Genomic DNA, 14,490 nt, shown 5'->3' with positions numbered 1-14,490 from the left:
GCTCCAGTGTATGGGGCTGGTGCCCTAGCTGCTTGAGCGACAGGCACAGAGCCAACAGAACAATTTTCAACCTAGGATTCTGTATCCTGCTAAAGTGAGCTTCATTTGTGATGGAGAAATCAAATATTTTACTGATACGCAAATGTTGAGGAAATCTGCTGCAACTAGACCCAGTTCTACAGACTCACTCTTCATATCAACCAGCACGATGGTCCATCACCAAAGTAAACATACCAAGAAATTAAAGAACAAAGCCTAGCTTCCACCATGGTGCAAGGGATAAAACTAAGTACTGGATCTCCGCAAAACAAGACGAACAGAACTCCACTAAATCTATCAATTTTCTCAATAAATATGAATTCCCCTGTAAAGAGGCACAGGTTGGCTGACTCCATACAGAAGCTCAAACTCAATATCCGTTGTCTCCAAGACATGTACCTAACGTCAAAGGATAAAACAAGACTCAGGGTGAAGGGATGGAAAACAATATTCCTGGCAAATGGATATGAGAAAAAGCAGAGGTTGCAATCTTATCTGCAGGTACAACTGGATTTAAAGAAATAAAACTAAGGAAAGACAAGGATGAAAACTACATACTGGTCAAGGTAAGCATACAATATAAAGAGATTTTAACTGGGTCATGGTGGCTCATGCTTGTAATCCTAGCACATGGGAGGCTGAGGTGGGTAGACTGCCTAAGCTCACAGGTTGGAGACCAGCCTAAGCCAGAGCGAGACCTTGTCTCTAAAAATACCCATGTGTTGTGGTAGGTGCCTGTAGTCCCAGCTACTTGGGAGACTGAGGCAAGAGAATCGCTTGAGCCCAAGACTTTGAGGTTGCTGTGAGCTATGATGCCACAGCACTCTACCAAGGGCAACAAAGTGAGACTCCATCTCAAAAAAAAAAAAAAAAGAAAAGAAAAGAAAAGAAAAAAAGAAATTTTAATCATTAACATTTATGCACTCAACCTAAATGCTCCTAGATACATAAAATGATCTCATACATGTTATAGGCCGGGCTCGGTAGCTCATACCTGTAATTCCAAGCACTTGGGAGGCCAAGGCAGGTGGATTGCCTAAGCTCATGAGTTCAAGACCAGCCTGAGCCATAGTGAGATCCCGCCTCTAAAAAACAGCTAGATATGGTGGCAGGTGACTGTAGTCCCAGCTACTTGGGAGGCTGAGGCAAGAGAATCGCTTAAACCCAAGAGTTTGAGGTTGCTGTGAGCTGTGATGCCATGGCAGTCTACTGAGTAAGACTGTGTCAAGGAAAAGAAAAGGTGTTTTCTTCCAGTTCCGTATAGTTGGAGATTTCAACACAACTCTGACAGAACTGGACAGATCCTCCAGGCAGAAACTAAATAATCAAGTAATGGACTTAAATATCACTCTAGAACAAATGAGCTTAACAGATATATACAGAACATTTCATCCTAATAAAAGAGAGTATACAATCTTCTTATAAGCCCATGGATCATCCTTCAAAATTGATCATATCTTAGTACCCAAATCTAACCTCAACAAATTTAAAAGACTAGAAATTGGGTGGCGCCTGTGGCTCAAATGGGTAGGGCGCTGGCCCCATAGGCTGGAGGTGGTGGGTTCAAACCCAGCCCTGGCCAAAAACTGCAAAAAAAAAAACTAGAAATTATTCCCTGTATCTTCTAAGACCTTCATGGAATAAAAGTTGAGCTCAACACCAACAGAAATCTTCACATTCACATAAAGGATACTAAATAACCTTATGCTGGATGACAACTAGATTAAAAACAAGATTAAGAAGGAAATCATTAGATTTCTTCAACAAAATGATAATGAGGTGACAAGCTATCAAAACCTGTGGGATACTTCAAAGGCATTCCTCTGAGGGAACTTTATAGTATGAGATGCCTTTATGCAAAGAACAGAAAGAGAGCAAGTCAACAACCTAATGGATTACCTCAAGCAACTGGAAAAACAAGAACAATCTAACTCCAAACCCAGCAGAAGAAAAGAAATAACCAAAATCAAAGCAGAACCGAATGAAATTGAGGGCAAAAATTGTTTTGAAGATTAGTGAAACAAAAAGTTGGTTCTCTGAAGAGTTTAATAAAATTGGCAAACCCTTGGCAAAACTAACCAGAAACAGAAAAGTAAGATCTCTAATAACCTCAATCAAAACCAAAAAGGGGTAATAACAGGTACCACAGAAATTCAAAAGATCCTCCACAATTACTACAAAAAACTCTATGCCCAGAAATTTTAAAATGTAGAAGAAATGCACCAATACTTGGAAACATATCACCTTCCTAAACTCAAATTGAGAGAATTAGAAAAAAAATTTTTCCCAGGGACAAGGAAAGACTTTAATAGAGGGTAAAGAAGAATGGAGAATGACCAGGTGTCAGCTCAGTTCCCACACAGTTGCAAAGGGTAACTTTGAGCCATAGTGCCTTATCAACTGCCTTCTCAACATGGCTTAAATGAGGCAAAGAGTCTGGAGCACTGCTGGAGCTCTTTTCTACTGGAGTCAGGATAATAATTAGAAATTTTTAATAGATGTATATCAAGAACTGAAATTGCATCAACAACATAAAATCTTCCAAAAAAGAAAAAGCAGATGGTTTCACACCAGAATACTAACAAACCTTCGAAGATGAACTAATAACTACATTGCGTAACCTATTCCAAAACATAGAGAAGGAAGGATTCCTTTCCAACACATTCTAGGAAGCAAATTTCACCCTGAATATAAAACCAGGAAAAGGGGCGGCGCCTGTGGCTCAAAGGGGAAGGGCACCAGTCCCATATGCCGGAGGTGGTGGGTTCAAACCCAGCCCCGGCCAAAACCCACAAACACACAAGAATAAATAAATTAATTAAATAAAATCTATTAAAAAAACAAACAAATAGGAAAAGACTCAATAACAAAGGAAAATTATAAGCTAACATAATTAATGAGTATTGACACAAAAATATTCAATAAGATCCTGGCAAACAGAATATAGCTACATATTACAAAAATTATACATTATGATCAACTGGTTTTATCAAAGGGATGCAACATTGGTTCAACATATGTAAATAAATAATAATAAATAAATAAAGTAAAAAACAAAGACTATAAGAACTAAAAAGACAGTAAGGTCTAATAAGAACTCTTACGAAAATAGGCATATATGGGACATTTCTTAAATTGGTAGAGGCCATCTACAACAAACCCTCAGCCAATATCATACTGAATGGAGTAAAACTAAAAGCACTTCCACTTAGAACTGTAAACCAGACAGGATGCCTGCTGCTATCAACATAATGCTATCCTAGCCAATGCAATTAGGCAAGAGGAGATCAAGGGTGTTCAAATGGGGACAGAGGAGGTCAAACTCTCGCTCTTTGTGGATGACATGATCTTATATCTGGAAAACCCAGGACTCAACTACAAAGCTCTTAGATGTGATTAAACAAATACAATAATGTTGGCTCAGCGCTACAGCTCAGTGATTAGGGTGCCAGCGACATACACTGAGCCTGGTGGGTTCAAGCCCAGCCTGGGCCTGCTAAAACAATGACAACTGCAACCAAAAAAAAAACATAGCCGGGCTTTGTGGCGTGTGCCTGTAGTCCCAGCTACTTGGGAGGCTAAGGCAAGAGAATTGCTTAAGCCCAAGAGTTAGAGGTTGCTGTGAGCTGTGACATCCACAGCACTCTACTGAGGGCCACATCTTTAATGTAATCCCCATCAAAGCACAAATGTCATACTTTGAAGAACCTGAAAAAATAGTACTTCAAAAAACAAAAAAAGGAAAAATAGTACTTCATTTCTTATGGAATCAGAAAACCCCACATAGCCAATTCAATTTCTATGAATAAAAACAAATCTGGAGTCATGTTACCAGACTTTCGGTTATACTACAAGTCTATAGTGGAATGATCACTTGAGGTCAAGATTTCAAGACCATCATGAGAAAAATAGCATAGCGACCTCTTTTAACAAAAAAATGAGCTGAGCATGATGGCATGCACCCGTAGTTCTAACTACTCAGAAGGCTGAGGTGGGAGGATTACTCGATCCCAGGAGTTCAAGACTGAGCCACTGCATTCCAGCCTTGGTGACTACATTAAGACTCTGCCTCTATAAAATTAAACAAGAACAAAAAAAAAGTATCAATATTACCCAAATTGATCTTCAGATTCAATATAAGACCTAACAAAATCTAATTCTGTATTTTTTTACAAAATTAGAAAAATTCACCCTAGAATTCATATGGAATTTCAAGGAACTCTAAATAGCCCAAACATTTTTTTTTTTTTTTTGAGATAGGGTCTTACTCTGTTGCCTTGGTTAGACTGCTGTGGCATCATAGCTCACACCAACCTCAAACTCCTGGGCTAAGTGATTCTCTTGCCTCAGTCTCCTGAGTAGCTAGGACTACAGGCACCCATTATAATGCCCCCAGCTATTTTTGTTTCCTAGAGACAGGGTCTTGTTCATGCTGGTCTTGAACTGAGCTCAAGCAATCTACCTGCCTTGGCCTTCCAGAGTGCTAGGATTACAGGTGTGAGCCATTGCACCAGGCCTCCATAACAATTTTTAACAAAGAAGAAAGCTGAAGCGCTCAGCCTTCTTGCTTTCAAGACATATAACAAAGCTGCAGTAATCAAAAAATGTGATACTGGCATAAAACAAAATAGAGAGCCCAGAAATAAAGTCTTGACATATATGGTCCAATGATTTTTGAGATGGTACTGGAACTATTTGATAGAGAATAGTCTTTCACTAAATGGTGATGGGATATACACATGCAAAACAATGAAGTTAAACCATTATCTTACACTATATACAAAAATTAACTTCAATGGATTGAAGAGCTAACATAAAAACAAAAACCATAAAAATCCTAAGAGGAAAACAGGGAAAAGCTTCATGAAATTGGACTTGGCGATGATTTCTTGGATATGCCACCTAAAGCACAGGCAACGAAAGCAAAGATAGAAAAATGAGAGTACATCAAACTTAAAAACATTTGCACATCAAAGGATACCATCAACAGAGTGGGGAAATACTTGTAAATCATTTATCTAATAAGGGCTTTGCTATAGTTTGAATATTCCCTCGAAAACTCATGTTGAAACTTAACTGCCATTGTAACAGCGTTTAGAGTGAACTTTAAGAGTGATTAGGTCATGAGGGCTCTGCCTTCATGAATGCATAAGTGGAGTTATCTATCACAGGGGTGTATTAGTAGGCTCTTTATAAAAAGGATGAATTTGGCCTGATTTCCTCTTTCTGTGTCAGATGCTTGCTTCCACCTTATCCCTTCTACCATGTGATGGATGGTCTTTGCCAGATGCTGACACCGTACTCTTGGACTTCCCAGCCTCTAGAACTGTGAGTCAAGTAAACTTTTGTTCTTTTATAAATTACTGGGTCTCAGGTATTCTGTAATAATAGAAGAAAATGAACCACAATGGAATTAATATCCAGAATATATAAAGAACTACAAGTAAACAATAAAAAAGTCAAATATTTTAATTAAGAAATGAACAGAGGGCCTGAATATACATTTCTCCAAAGATGATATATAAATGGTCAACAAACATTAAAAAGATACTCTACTCTACTAATCAGTTAATAATCAGAGATATACATATCAAGACCACAATGAAATATTACCTCACACCCATTAGGACAGTTGCTTTCAAAATAACATAAAATAACAAGTGTTGGTGAGGATGTGGAGAAACTACCCTTGTGCACTGTTACTGAGATTGTAAAATGGAACAACTGCTATGGTGAAAAGTATGAAGGTTTCCCCAAAAATTAAAAGAACTACCATTTGATCCAGGAATCCTACTTCTCAGTATATATTTAAAAAAAAGAAAGCAGAGGCTTGAAGATTTTGCACACTCATGCTCATAGGAGCATTATTCAGTATAGTCAAAGAGGTGAAAGCAGCTCAAATTGTCCATCAATGGATGAATGGATAAACAAAATGTGGCATATACATACAATGAAATGTTATTCAGCCTTAAAAAGGAATGAAATTCTGTCATGTGCCAATACATGGATAAACCTTGAGGACATTATACTAAGTGAAATAAGTCGGTCTCAAAAAAATAAATACTGTTATGATTCTACTCATATGAGGTATCTAAAAATAAAGTAGTCAAATTTGTAGCAACAGGGAACAGTGGTTACCAGAGGCAGAGGGGCTGGGGAAAAGAGAGTTGTTAAATGGATACAGAGTTTCAGATTTGCAAGATGAAAAAGTTTTGGAGATCTGTTCTATAATAACATACATATACTTAATGGTATACTTAAAATGATTAAGATGGCAAGTTTTATGTTACATGTTTTTTACTACAATTTTTAAAGAAAAAATTTTTTAAAAGGCACATGCAAGCCATGCCCTCCTCTCAATCTGGATTTTTCCATGGAGACATATTTCTAAAAATCACTACAGCCATCCTATTATGACAAGAAGTGTGAGACATTCGGAGAAGGTAAAGGAAAGACATGTTCTGGATATTTGATCCCATGACTCAAGTGACATTGGAGCCTCTTTACCTCAGGACTTCTTGTTATGTGACATTATAGTCATTCCTTATTGCTTAAACAAACTTTCAGAGGGCAGGGATTTTTGGCAGCTTTGTGCACTGCTAAGTTTCCATCACACAGAACAGTGCCTGGCATATAGCAGGCGTTCAATAAATATTTGATAAATGAATAAAAAGAAACTTTAGGATCCCTGTCCTCCTGTATCTTCTTCCTCTTACTCACTCACTTTGGGGTCTGTCTCTAATTAAGAGAGCACTTCTCTGAAACCCCCAAATCCTCACACTCTCCTCTTTTAAAACCCTTGATTAGGGCCTCCAGTTACGTGGAGTCATTTGATACGACATTTTTCCACTGCAGCATTTCTTGTATCTGTACTTAATTACTTATTGGTGCAACGATTGCCTTAGTGAGTATCTCTCTCATGGACTGTAAGCTCCATCAAAGCAGGGACTGGCTCTTGTTAATGGCTGTAGCCTCAACCCGTGGCATAATGCTTAACACAGTGTAGGAGCTCAAAAAGAAATTTATTTCTAAGATATTCAAACACTATTTTGACTCTAGATGAAAACTTTAAAACCTAATTTATAAATCAATCTTTTTGACCAAATATACCAGTGGTTCTTAACCTTCCTAATGCTGCAATGTATTTTCATTGTTAAAAAGGGGTCGCAACCTACAGGTTGAGAACTGCTGATATAGATAGACTTTTATAAGTTCCTTGAAGAACCAAGGAAGGTATTATTTATAAAGTTCTCAATAACTTGGATGAGACAGAGCTTTCTTCAAATTAAACTATGGCATTTGGAGGATTTCAAAAGCTCCAAGGAGAGTCAATAATTTACAAGTAAAAGAGTAGAGTGCCTTATGAAATCTGAGAATAGACTTGCGAAGTTCTTTTAAGGACCATTTTCATCTTCGTAGTCTAAGAACACTCATGTTTGACATTATTTGTTAAATTAATTTCATATTTCATTTCATCCCTCACTGCTTCTCTGTAAAACCACCACCGCTGCCCATGAACAGATTTTGCTAAACTAAAAGTCTTTTTTTCTTATTATACTGTCTATTCCATTACCATTTATTAATCTACAATACAAAATCAACTTGTTTAGTAAGAACTGTATTTGCCATTCCAATTTGTACGACACTCATTACACTGTGGAATCCTAAGCAGTATTGTAAGAGAAAGGGAGGGGAAGAGACACAAGACAAAAGAGGAAGAAGACTAATTCTACCACTTAAGGACACGTAATCCTATTTTAAGAGTGTAAGTGGTTTAGAAACATGGTGGAAAAACGTTTTCCAGAATAGTAAATTATGGCTTTGGTGACAACATACCTTCTATATCTGCATTGTTCAATACGACAGACATTAGCCATACACACGACTATCTAAATTTGTGTAAGTTAAAATAAAGCATTCAGTCCTTGCACTGTGCTAGCCACATGCCACGTATTCAATAGCAACGTGTGGCTAGCGGCTGTACTGTTGAACAATGCAGACACAGAACATTTTCATTATTGCAGGGAGTTCTATTAGGCAGCACGAGACTGTATGTTCCTACCGATAATGGCTACTAATGGGTGGCAGAAGCATTAGGATCAGCAAAAGAAACACACAAGTGGGAAAACACCTATATTGTAAATGTGAAAGATTACCCGCTGTAATCTTGGGAACAAATTTCTTAAGCACGATCCCTGCCCTACCACCCCTTTACTGAGTAATAGATTAAAAGATTTTATTACAAATTTTTCTTGAATTAACTGAGGGAGAACCTGCTCTTATACTTTGTTGAGTGATCTGGGCATTGCATGTGTACTTACAGTTTGGTCTCATCAGCCTCTTTCTGCATGATTTCAAGAATCATGCGACATGCTTCAGAGGTTCCCTCCGGTGTGGCGTGGATGGTAACAGGCTTCTCTGCAGCCCCAGAGTTCTCCTTTCTGTGGATATCTACCCTGCAGAAAAAGAATCAGGAGCCATAAGTACAATGTCATCTGAGACAGACCCCAGTCCCAAAAAAGCCTCGTGACAGCCAACGCACAGCGAGGACAGAGATAGACAAGGAAGTGTCATTAGCACGTCTGCAACCAATGCCATTCTCCAAGAAAAAGGTAAGTGGTGCAAGGGGTCTCGTGTCAAACTGTAATTCTGTGCAACTCTGTTTAGAAGGGAACGGCTCTTACAGGAGTGCTGCGGGACAAAGGCTCTAAGCCAACTTGGTAATGAGGCCATTTTGGTAAATGAAGTATTTTGTGTAGCCTTTCAAATGACTGCAGAAGTGAAGAGTAAAGTGAGAAGGATAAATACTGCACGTTGGCACGGTGCCGGGCTCTGAACTGATCACAGCTTTTAAGAGCCATATGTTAATCCAAAGCCAAACACCAAATTCAAGCAAGCTTTATATATCTGAGTATGGAGGGAAAGCAGAGGCATGCCCGCTCTGAGTTTCTGGTTTCCTTTCCACTGGTAGCCTGCCTTCTTCCAGGCGCAAAGGCTTGATGACTTTCTCAGACTTCTTTGGGTACTGGTGGCCCTACTTGTTTTGTTAACTTTGAAATTGATACAATTGATTGTATCCCTTTTTCACTCTGGCTGTTAAAGCCCAAAGCCGACTCTTTGGCCTACCTAAAAAATGGGCACATTAGAGAGCAACCCTCACTCTCACTTCTATTCAAACCTGTTGCATTTTTTTTTTAAGCCACCTAAACAATTTTTTGAGCAAAAGGACATATAAGTAAAAAACACTTTCACAGTGAAGCAAACTGAAGGGAATCACAGAGCTGGTTTTCAAAGAAAAGGAATACCAGACAGTGACTTCCCTCTCTACTATTTCATCACTTCACTCCTAAGACTCAGCACTCCAGGACTCACCCATATTTATGTCTATTATTCGCAGATAACTAAGACATTTTGAAGAAGATAGCATTTTCTCTTTCAGGTTACAAGACAGTGACTGACTGACTTGGATGAAAAGCCTAGCACATGTAAATAATAAATATTTGTCAGTAATCTGGTGCTCTGCAATTTAAGTGCTTTCATATTAATTATTTTAGTCAGCCTCCCTGCCTGTATAATTCTCACAATAATCCTGGCAAAACAGATAGGAACAACCTTTCACTTTTTTTGTTTTTTAAACAGAAGAAGCAATTGATACTCAGAGAGGTTAAATTTTTTTCTAAGATCATACGGACAGTAAGTGGTAAAACTTGAACACGAATCTTTGTTTCCACAGTCTGTGCTTTCTTCATTACGGAGGAATGAAAGAATGTGCAATGGTCTCATGAACATACAAAAATCAGCAACTCCACAAGTTATTTTATATGCTACAACTCCTACGACCAGTTTGGTCTCCTTAAACATAAGGTCAGTGTACTTTATTTCTTGTTTGACATGGCAGAGACTCACCTACTATTTTATTATGTGGCTCTTTGTGAAACTACCTAGGTGATCTCAAAGAACATCTGCCCTACAGCTCTGATTCAGGGGAGGAGTAAGAGCTAAGATGAGTGGGTTCTGGGATCCCCCAGAACCCCACACCTCTGCTCTTTCAGGAATCCATGCATTCACAGGCATTAGTTAGCTTATGGGAACAATCCCAGCTGTGAGGTCACCAGTACCCCCCTTATGAACCTTTAGCTACTCAGGGTATGATTGTTAGGCCATTGGCATGAAAGCTCATCAAAGCCCCCAGCTTGACATTATTCTGTTAGTTGTCCTGTTGAAAGAAGTCATGGTCCTCTATAGCACAGCCCCCCACTGATATAAGCAATAGTGACCTAAGGGTGCCTGAGACCCACCAGCACACAGAGGATCCCTCAAAAGGAAGCAAAGGAAGCCCCGGAGGCACGTACCGGGACTGGGTCTGCTTAGTGATGTTCTTTATGGTCAAGCCCTCCTTTCCGATGATGGCACCAACAAATTGGGTGGGGACCAGGATCCGCAGCGGGAAATCAATCTGTCTGGCCTGAGAAGAGCCCCCGGGGGCATGGCCTTGCTCCCGGGAAGAGTGGTCCCCACGCTGGGCTCGCTGAGGGGGCGAAGGGGAGCTCACCTCTTCATCTGGGATGTAGGAAATCTTGAACGAGTAGTTCTCAAACTGATGCCCGCTTAGCTTCTCGACGGCTCTGAAATGCAGTAGGGATGGCAGTTTTGTCAGAGAGCAACATCAAGAGAGACCTTTCTGTGGACCAGTTCATTCAGCTCTCATTTACCGGAGGCCTATGCGGCTGCTGTGCCAGGCACTGAGCATACAGCAGTGAGAGGGACAGATGCCATTTCTGTTCCCTCAGAGCTTGCAGTTAACAATTAAATAAGTAATCACAGTGCATAGACCTGGTCAGACTTGAAATACAATTTTATACTCTACTTTTTTTTTTTTTATCACACAGAACTGTAACCTCCTCATCAAAAACTCTTTATAAACACAGGTATAAAATTATGACTTTTCCCCTAATTTTAATCATAATACATATTATTGAAAATTCAGAAATAGATAAGCACAAATTGTAAAAATCCTAACCCATTCTTTCCTTCTTAAATATAATTGTTTATAAAAGGGATTTTATTATATACACTACTTTCTAACCCTTAAAAATAGCCGATGCTACAAACATTTTTCTGTATCATTAAATATCTTTCAATACAATTTTTTTTTTTTTTTTTTTTGCGTTTTTTGGCTGGGGCTGGGTTTGAACCCACCACCTCTGGCATATGGGGCCAGCGCCCCACCCCTTTGAGCCACAGGCGCCACCCTCAATATAATTTTTAATGGCTGTTTAACATTCTACTCATTTACAATCATTTTTGCAACTGATCCTCTATTGTCAGAGAGCTCTCTGTCACGTCCAGTCTTTTACAATCACATACAGTGTTGCCATTGGCATCTTTGAAACTACAACTTTGCATGTAGGACAAAATTCCTACTAGAATTACTGGATCAGAGAGTATGCAGCATTCTAACATTTTTGTTACTTATTTCCCATGGCCCTTGGGAAAGATTTCAACATTCACTACCCCGTAGCAGTTTAGGAGTGAATCTGTATCCATGGATCTTTAAAAGCACAGAGTATTGTTATTTAAAAATACTTATCAATTTGATAGAGGATAAAGGATATCCCACTATTATATTTTAAAGGCTGTACACATAGTAGAACAGTTTTTCACATTTTTAGCAGCATTAACTCAATTCTATTATGTTAATGTTTAGGGTTTGTGAATTTTTTACAAAGCAGTGCTTTTTGAATTCAATAAAGGCAACAGGGTATTATGTACAGCGGACCGCCTAAATGGCAACTGGATACTGTTCAGATGTGTTGTTGGTATTTCTTCTGCTTATGTATGTGAACAAAAGTTAACAGTAAAAGAACTATTACCTTTTTCAATGAAAAATTAACTTTTTGAAAACTAGTGGTATGTAAATGGGTTAAATATATCTTTGTGGGCATTGAAAACTTAAAAAAGAAATATAACTATAATCCTGGGATGTACAACCTAGGTTATGCCATATTCATAAAGCATGACCACATATGACCATGATTATAGTGACCTGACAAGCATTTCAATCTCTTCCTGCAAAAAAATCAACTTATTGAGTTTTTCTTTTTGAGACAGGGTTTCACTCTGTTGCCTGGGTGAGAGTGCAGTGGTGTTATCATAGTTCGCTACAACCTAACTCCTGGGCTCACGGAATCCTCTTGCCTCAGCCTCCCAAGTAGCTGAGACTACAGGTGCCTGCCATCATGCCTGGCTAATTTTTAAGATTTTTTGTAGAGACAGGGTCTTATTATGTTGTCCAGGCTGGTCTCAAGCTCCTGGCCTCAAGATGCTGGGATCCGGTCTTCTTGCTTCTTAAAAAACTCAATCTCAAAAAAAAAAAAACAAAAAAAAACCCCTCAATCTCATGTTCATTAATAGCTAAGCTCAAAATTAACTACCACTAGAGGAATATAGTTATGAACGGGCACTGGAGGGAGAAGGAGGGGGTAGGAGAAAAGAACCCAAACCTGGTGTTACTGATTACTACTTCCAGATGATTCTCCCTGCTGCTGCTGTCACTCAGGTGGATCTCCCTTTCAACCCTTGGTGGACCCCTCAGAAATGAAACTGTGCCAACTGAGGCATGTAACAGTCCCGTGTGATACATGGTGTGATACTGGATGTTCCTTGGTTTCTTACTAATCAAAATATTCCACCTAAGTTGTTTTCAGACTCCACTATTTGTACAAATTATTTCAGGGACAACTGTGAAAAGTACTGAGAATGAAGCATATGATGCTCACAGACTCAAGTCAGGTAACATAAATAGTAATTTTTGTCATCAAAAATTTTTGTTTGCAAAATGAATAGCTCCTGTGGGTGTCACTCGCACCCAGCAAATGTATTGAAGGCCCAAAGGCATCACTTGCAGTCAAAAGGTTAATATGACAAGAGGAAAAACTTATGTTTCACTTGATAGGCTTGTGTTTCTTTCTCATGGATACAGCATCACAGAGCTGATGCCTTCTATTTCTGATCGTGTCAAGACACAGTTCCCACCTTGGTTCTGATGCCAAAGTTCAACATTTTTCATGATAAAAGTCTGTACAAATCAACCAACATCCTGGTATGCATGTCCAGGAGCTCCAATGACATGTCCAAGGTGGCTCAGAGGCTGTGGAGCTCCGGTAAGTCCAAGAGGGATTTAATGGGGGGTGGGGGGAAGCAGAGAGAGGGAAGGAGGGACGGGGGTGGGGCCTTGGTGTGTGCCACACCTTCTGGGGGCAAGACATGATTGCAAGAGGGACTTTACCTAACAAATGCAATCAGTGTGACCTGGCTTATTGTACCCTCAATGAATCCCCAACAATAAAAAAAAAAAAGTGGCATTTACAGGGCTCTACCAATCTCTATCTTTTCAGAAAAGGTTTAAACACATCAGATTCAATGAAATTCAAAGACAAAACCAAAATAAACTTGAAGGGAAATAAGCCCAAATCCACTTACATTTTTGCTTCTTCTCTTGTTGCGTATGTGACGTTGACAACGGCAGTTTCTGTGTCTGTGTTGACTAGGAAAAAAGCAAAAACTACATTGTCATAGGAATAAAGCTGTCACCCTCTGGCTTAATGTAAACAGATGAACTAAAGGAAGAAATACACAGAAAACTTCACTATCCTATCTCTACAGTTATTTGCATCTGTTTATTCATGTGATTTCACAGTAATTTGTAATCAAATGTATATTATACATTTATAATTGACTGTATATATAAGATTTTCCTTTTTTTTTTTTGAGACAAGAATCTCACTTTATCACCCTCAGTAGAGTGCGGTGGCACTGTAGCTCACAGCAACCTCGAACTCTTGGGCTCAAGTGATCTTGCCTCAGCTTCTTAAGTAGCTGAGACTACAGACACGCACTACAATGCTTGGCTATTTTTGGAGACGGAATCTCACTCTTGCTCAGGCTGGTCTCAAATTCCTGAGCTCAGGTGATCCACTTGCCTCAGCCTCCCAGAATGCTAGAATTATTAGGTGTGAACCACTGCACCCAGCCTTATATTTTTCTTTTTAAGACAGAGTCTTGCTTTGTCACCCCAGCTAGAGTACAATGGCATCATCATAGTTCACTGCAACCTCAAACTCCTGGGCTCAAGTGATCTTCCTGCCTCAGGCTCCCCAGTAGCTAAGACTACAAGTGCAAACCACACTGCCCATCTAATTGTTCTATTTTTAGCAGAGACAGGCCTCACTCTTGCTCAGGCTGGCTTCAAACTTCTTCCTGAGCTCACCCACCTTGGTTCACCCGACTGCTAGGATTACAAGTGTGAATCATTGTGCCTGGCCTGAATTATATTTTTCACTTATTTTATAAACATTTTTGCCTGAGTATATCTACGTGGACATTTTCGTTATATTTTTCATTTCTAATGTCTACATAAAATTTAACCAGTCAACTATGCCATTTGCTAAC

General features: G+C 39.2%; 1 protein-coding gene across 2 annotated transcripts in view; it reads right to left on the bottom strand.

Annotated features, from left to right (window-relative positions):
• The window catches only part of IGF2BP2 (insulin like growth factor 2 mRNA binding protein 2), a 228,610-nt gene that overhangs the window by 65,663 nt on the left and 148,457 nt on the right, over window positions 1–14,490 (bottom strand). For both annotated transcript variants that reach the window (XM_053565455.1, XM_053565456.1), the window contains exons 5-7: window positions 13,522–13,585; window positions 10,392–10,664; window positions 8,361–8,495 (exon numbers count right to left, since the gene is read on the bottom strand). In XM_053565455.1, the coding sequence (XP_053421430.1) occupies window positions 8,361–8,495; window positions 10,392–10,664; window positions 13,522–13,585 (472 nt within the window). The remainder of the gene's footprint in view (window positions 1–8,360; window positions 8,496–10,391; window positions 10,665–13,521; window positions 13,586–14,490) is intronic.

This window comes from Nycticebus coucang, chromosome 16 (assembly GCF_027406575.1).
Source record: "Nycticebus coucang isolate mNycCou1 chromosome 16, mNycCou1.pri, whole genome shotgun sequence".
Classification (NCBI taxonomy): Eukaryota; Metazoa; Chordata; class Mammalia; order Primates; family Lorisidae; genus Nycticebus; species Nycticebus coucang.
This window is presented reverse-complemented; position numbering and strand designations above follow the sequence as displayed.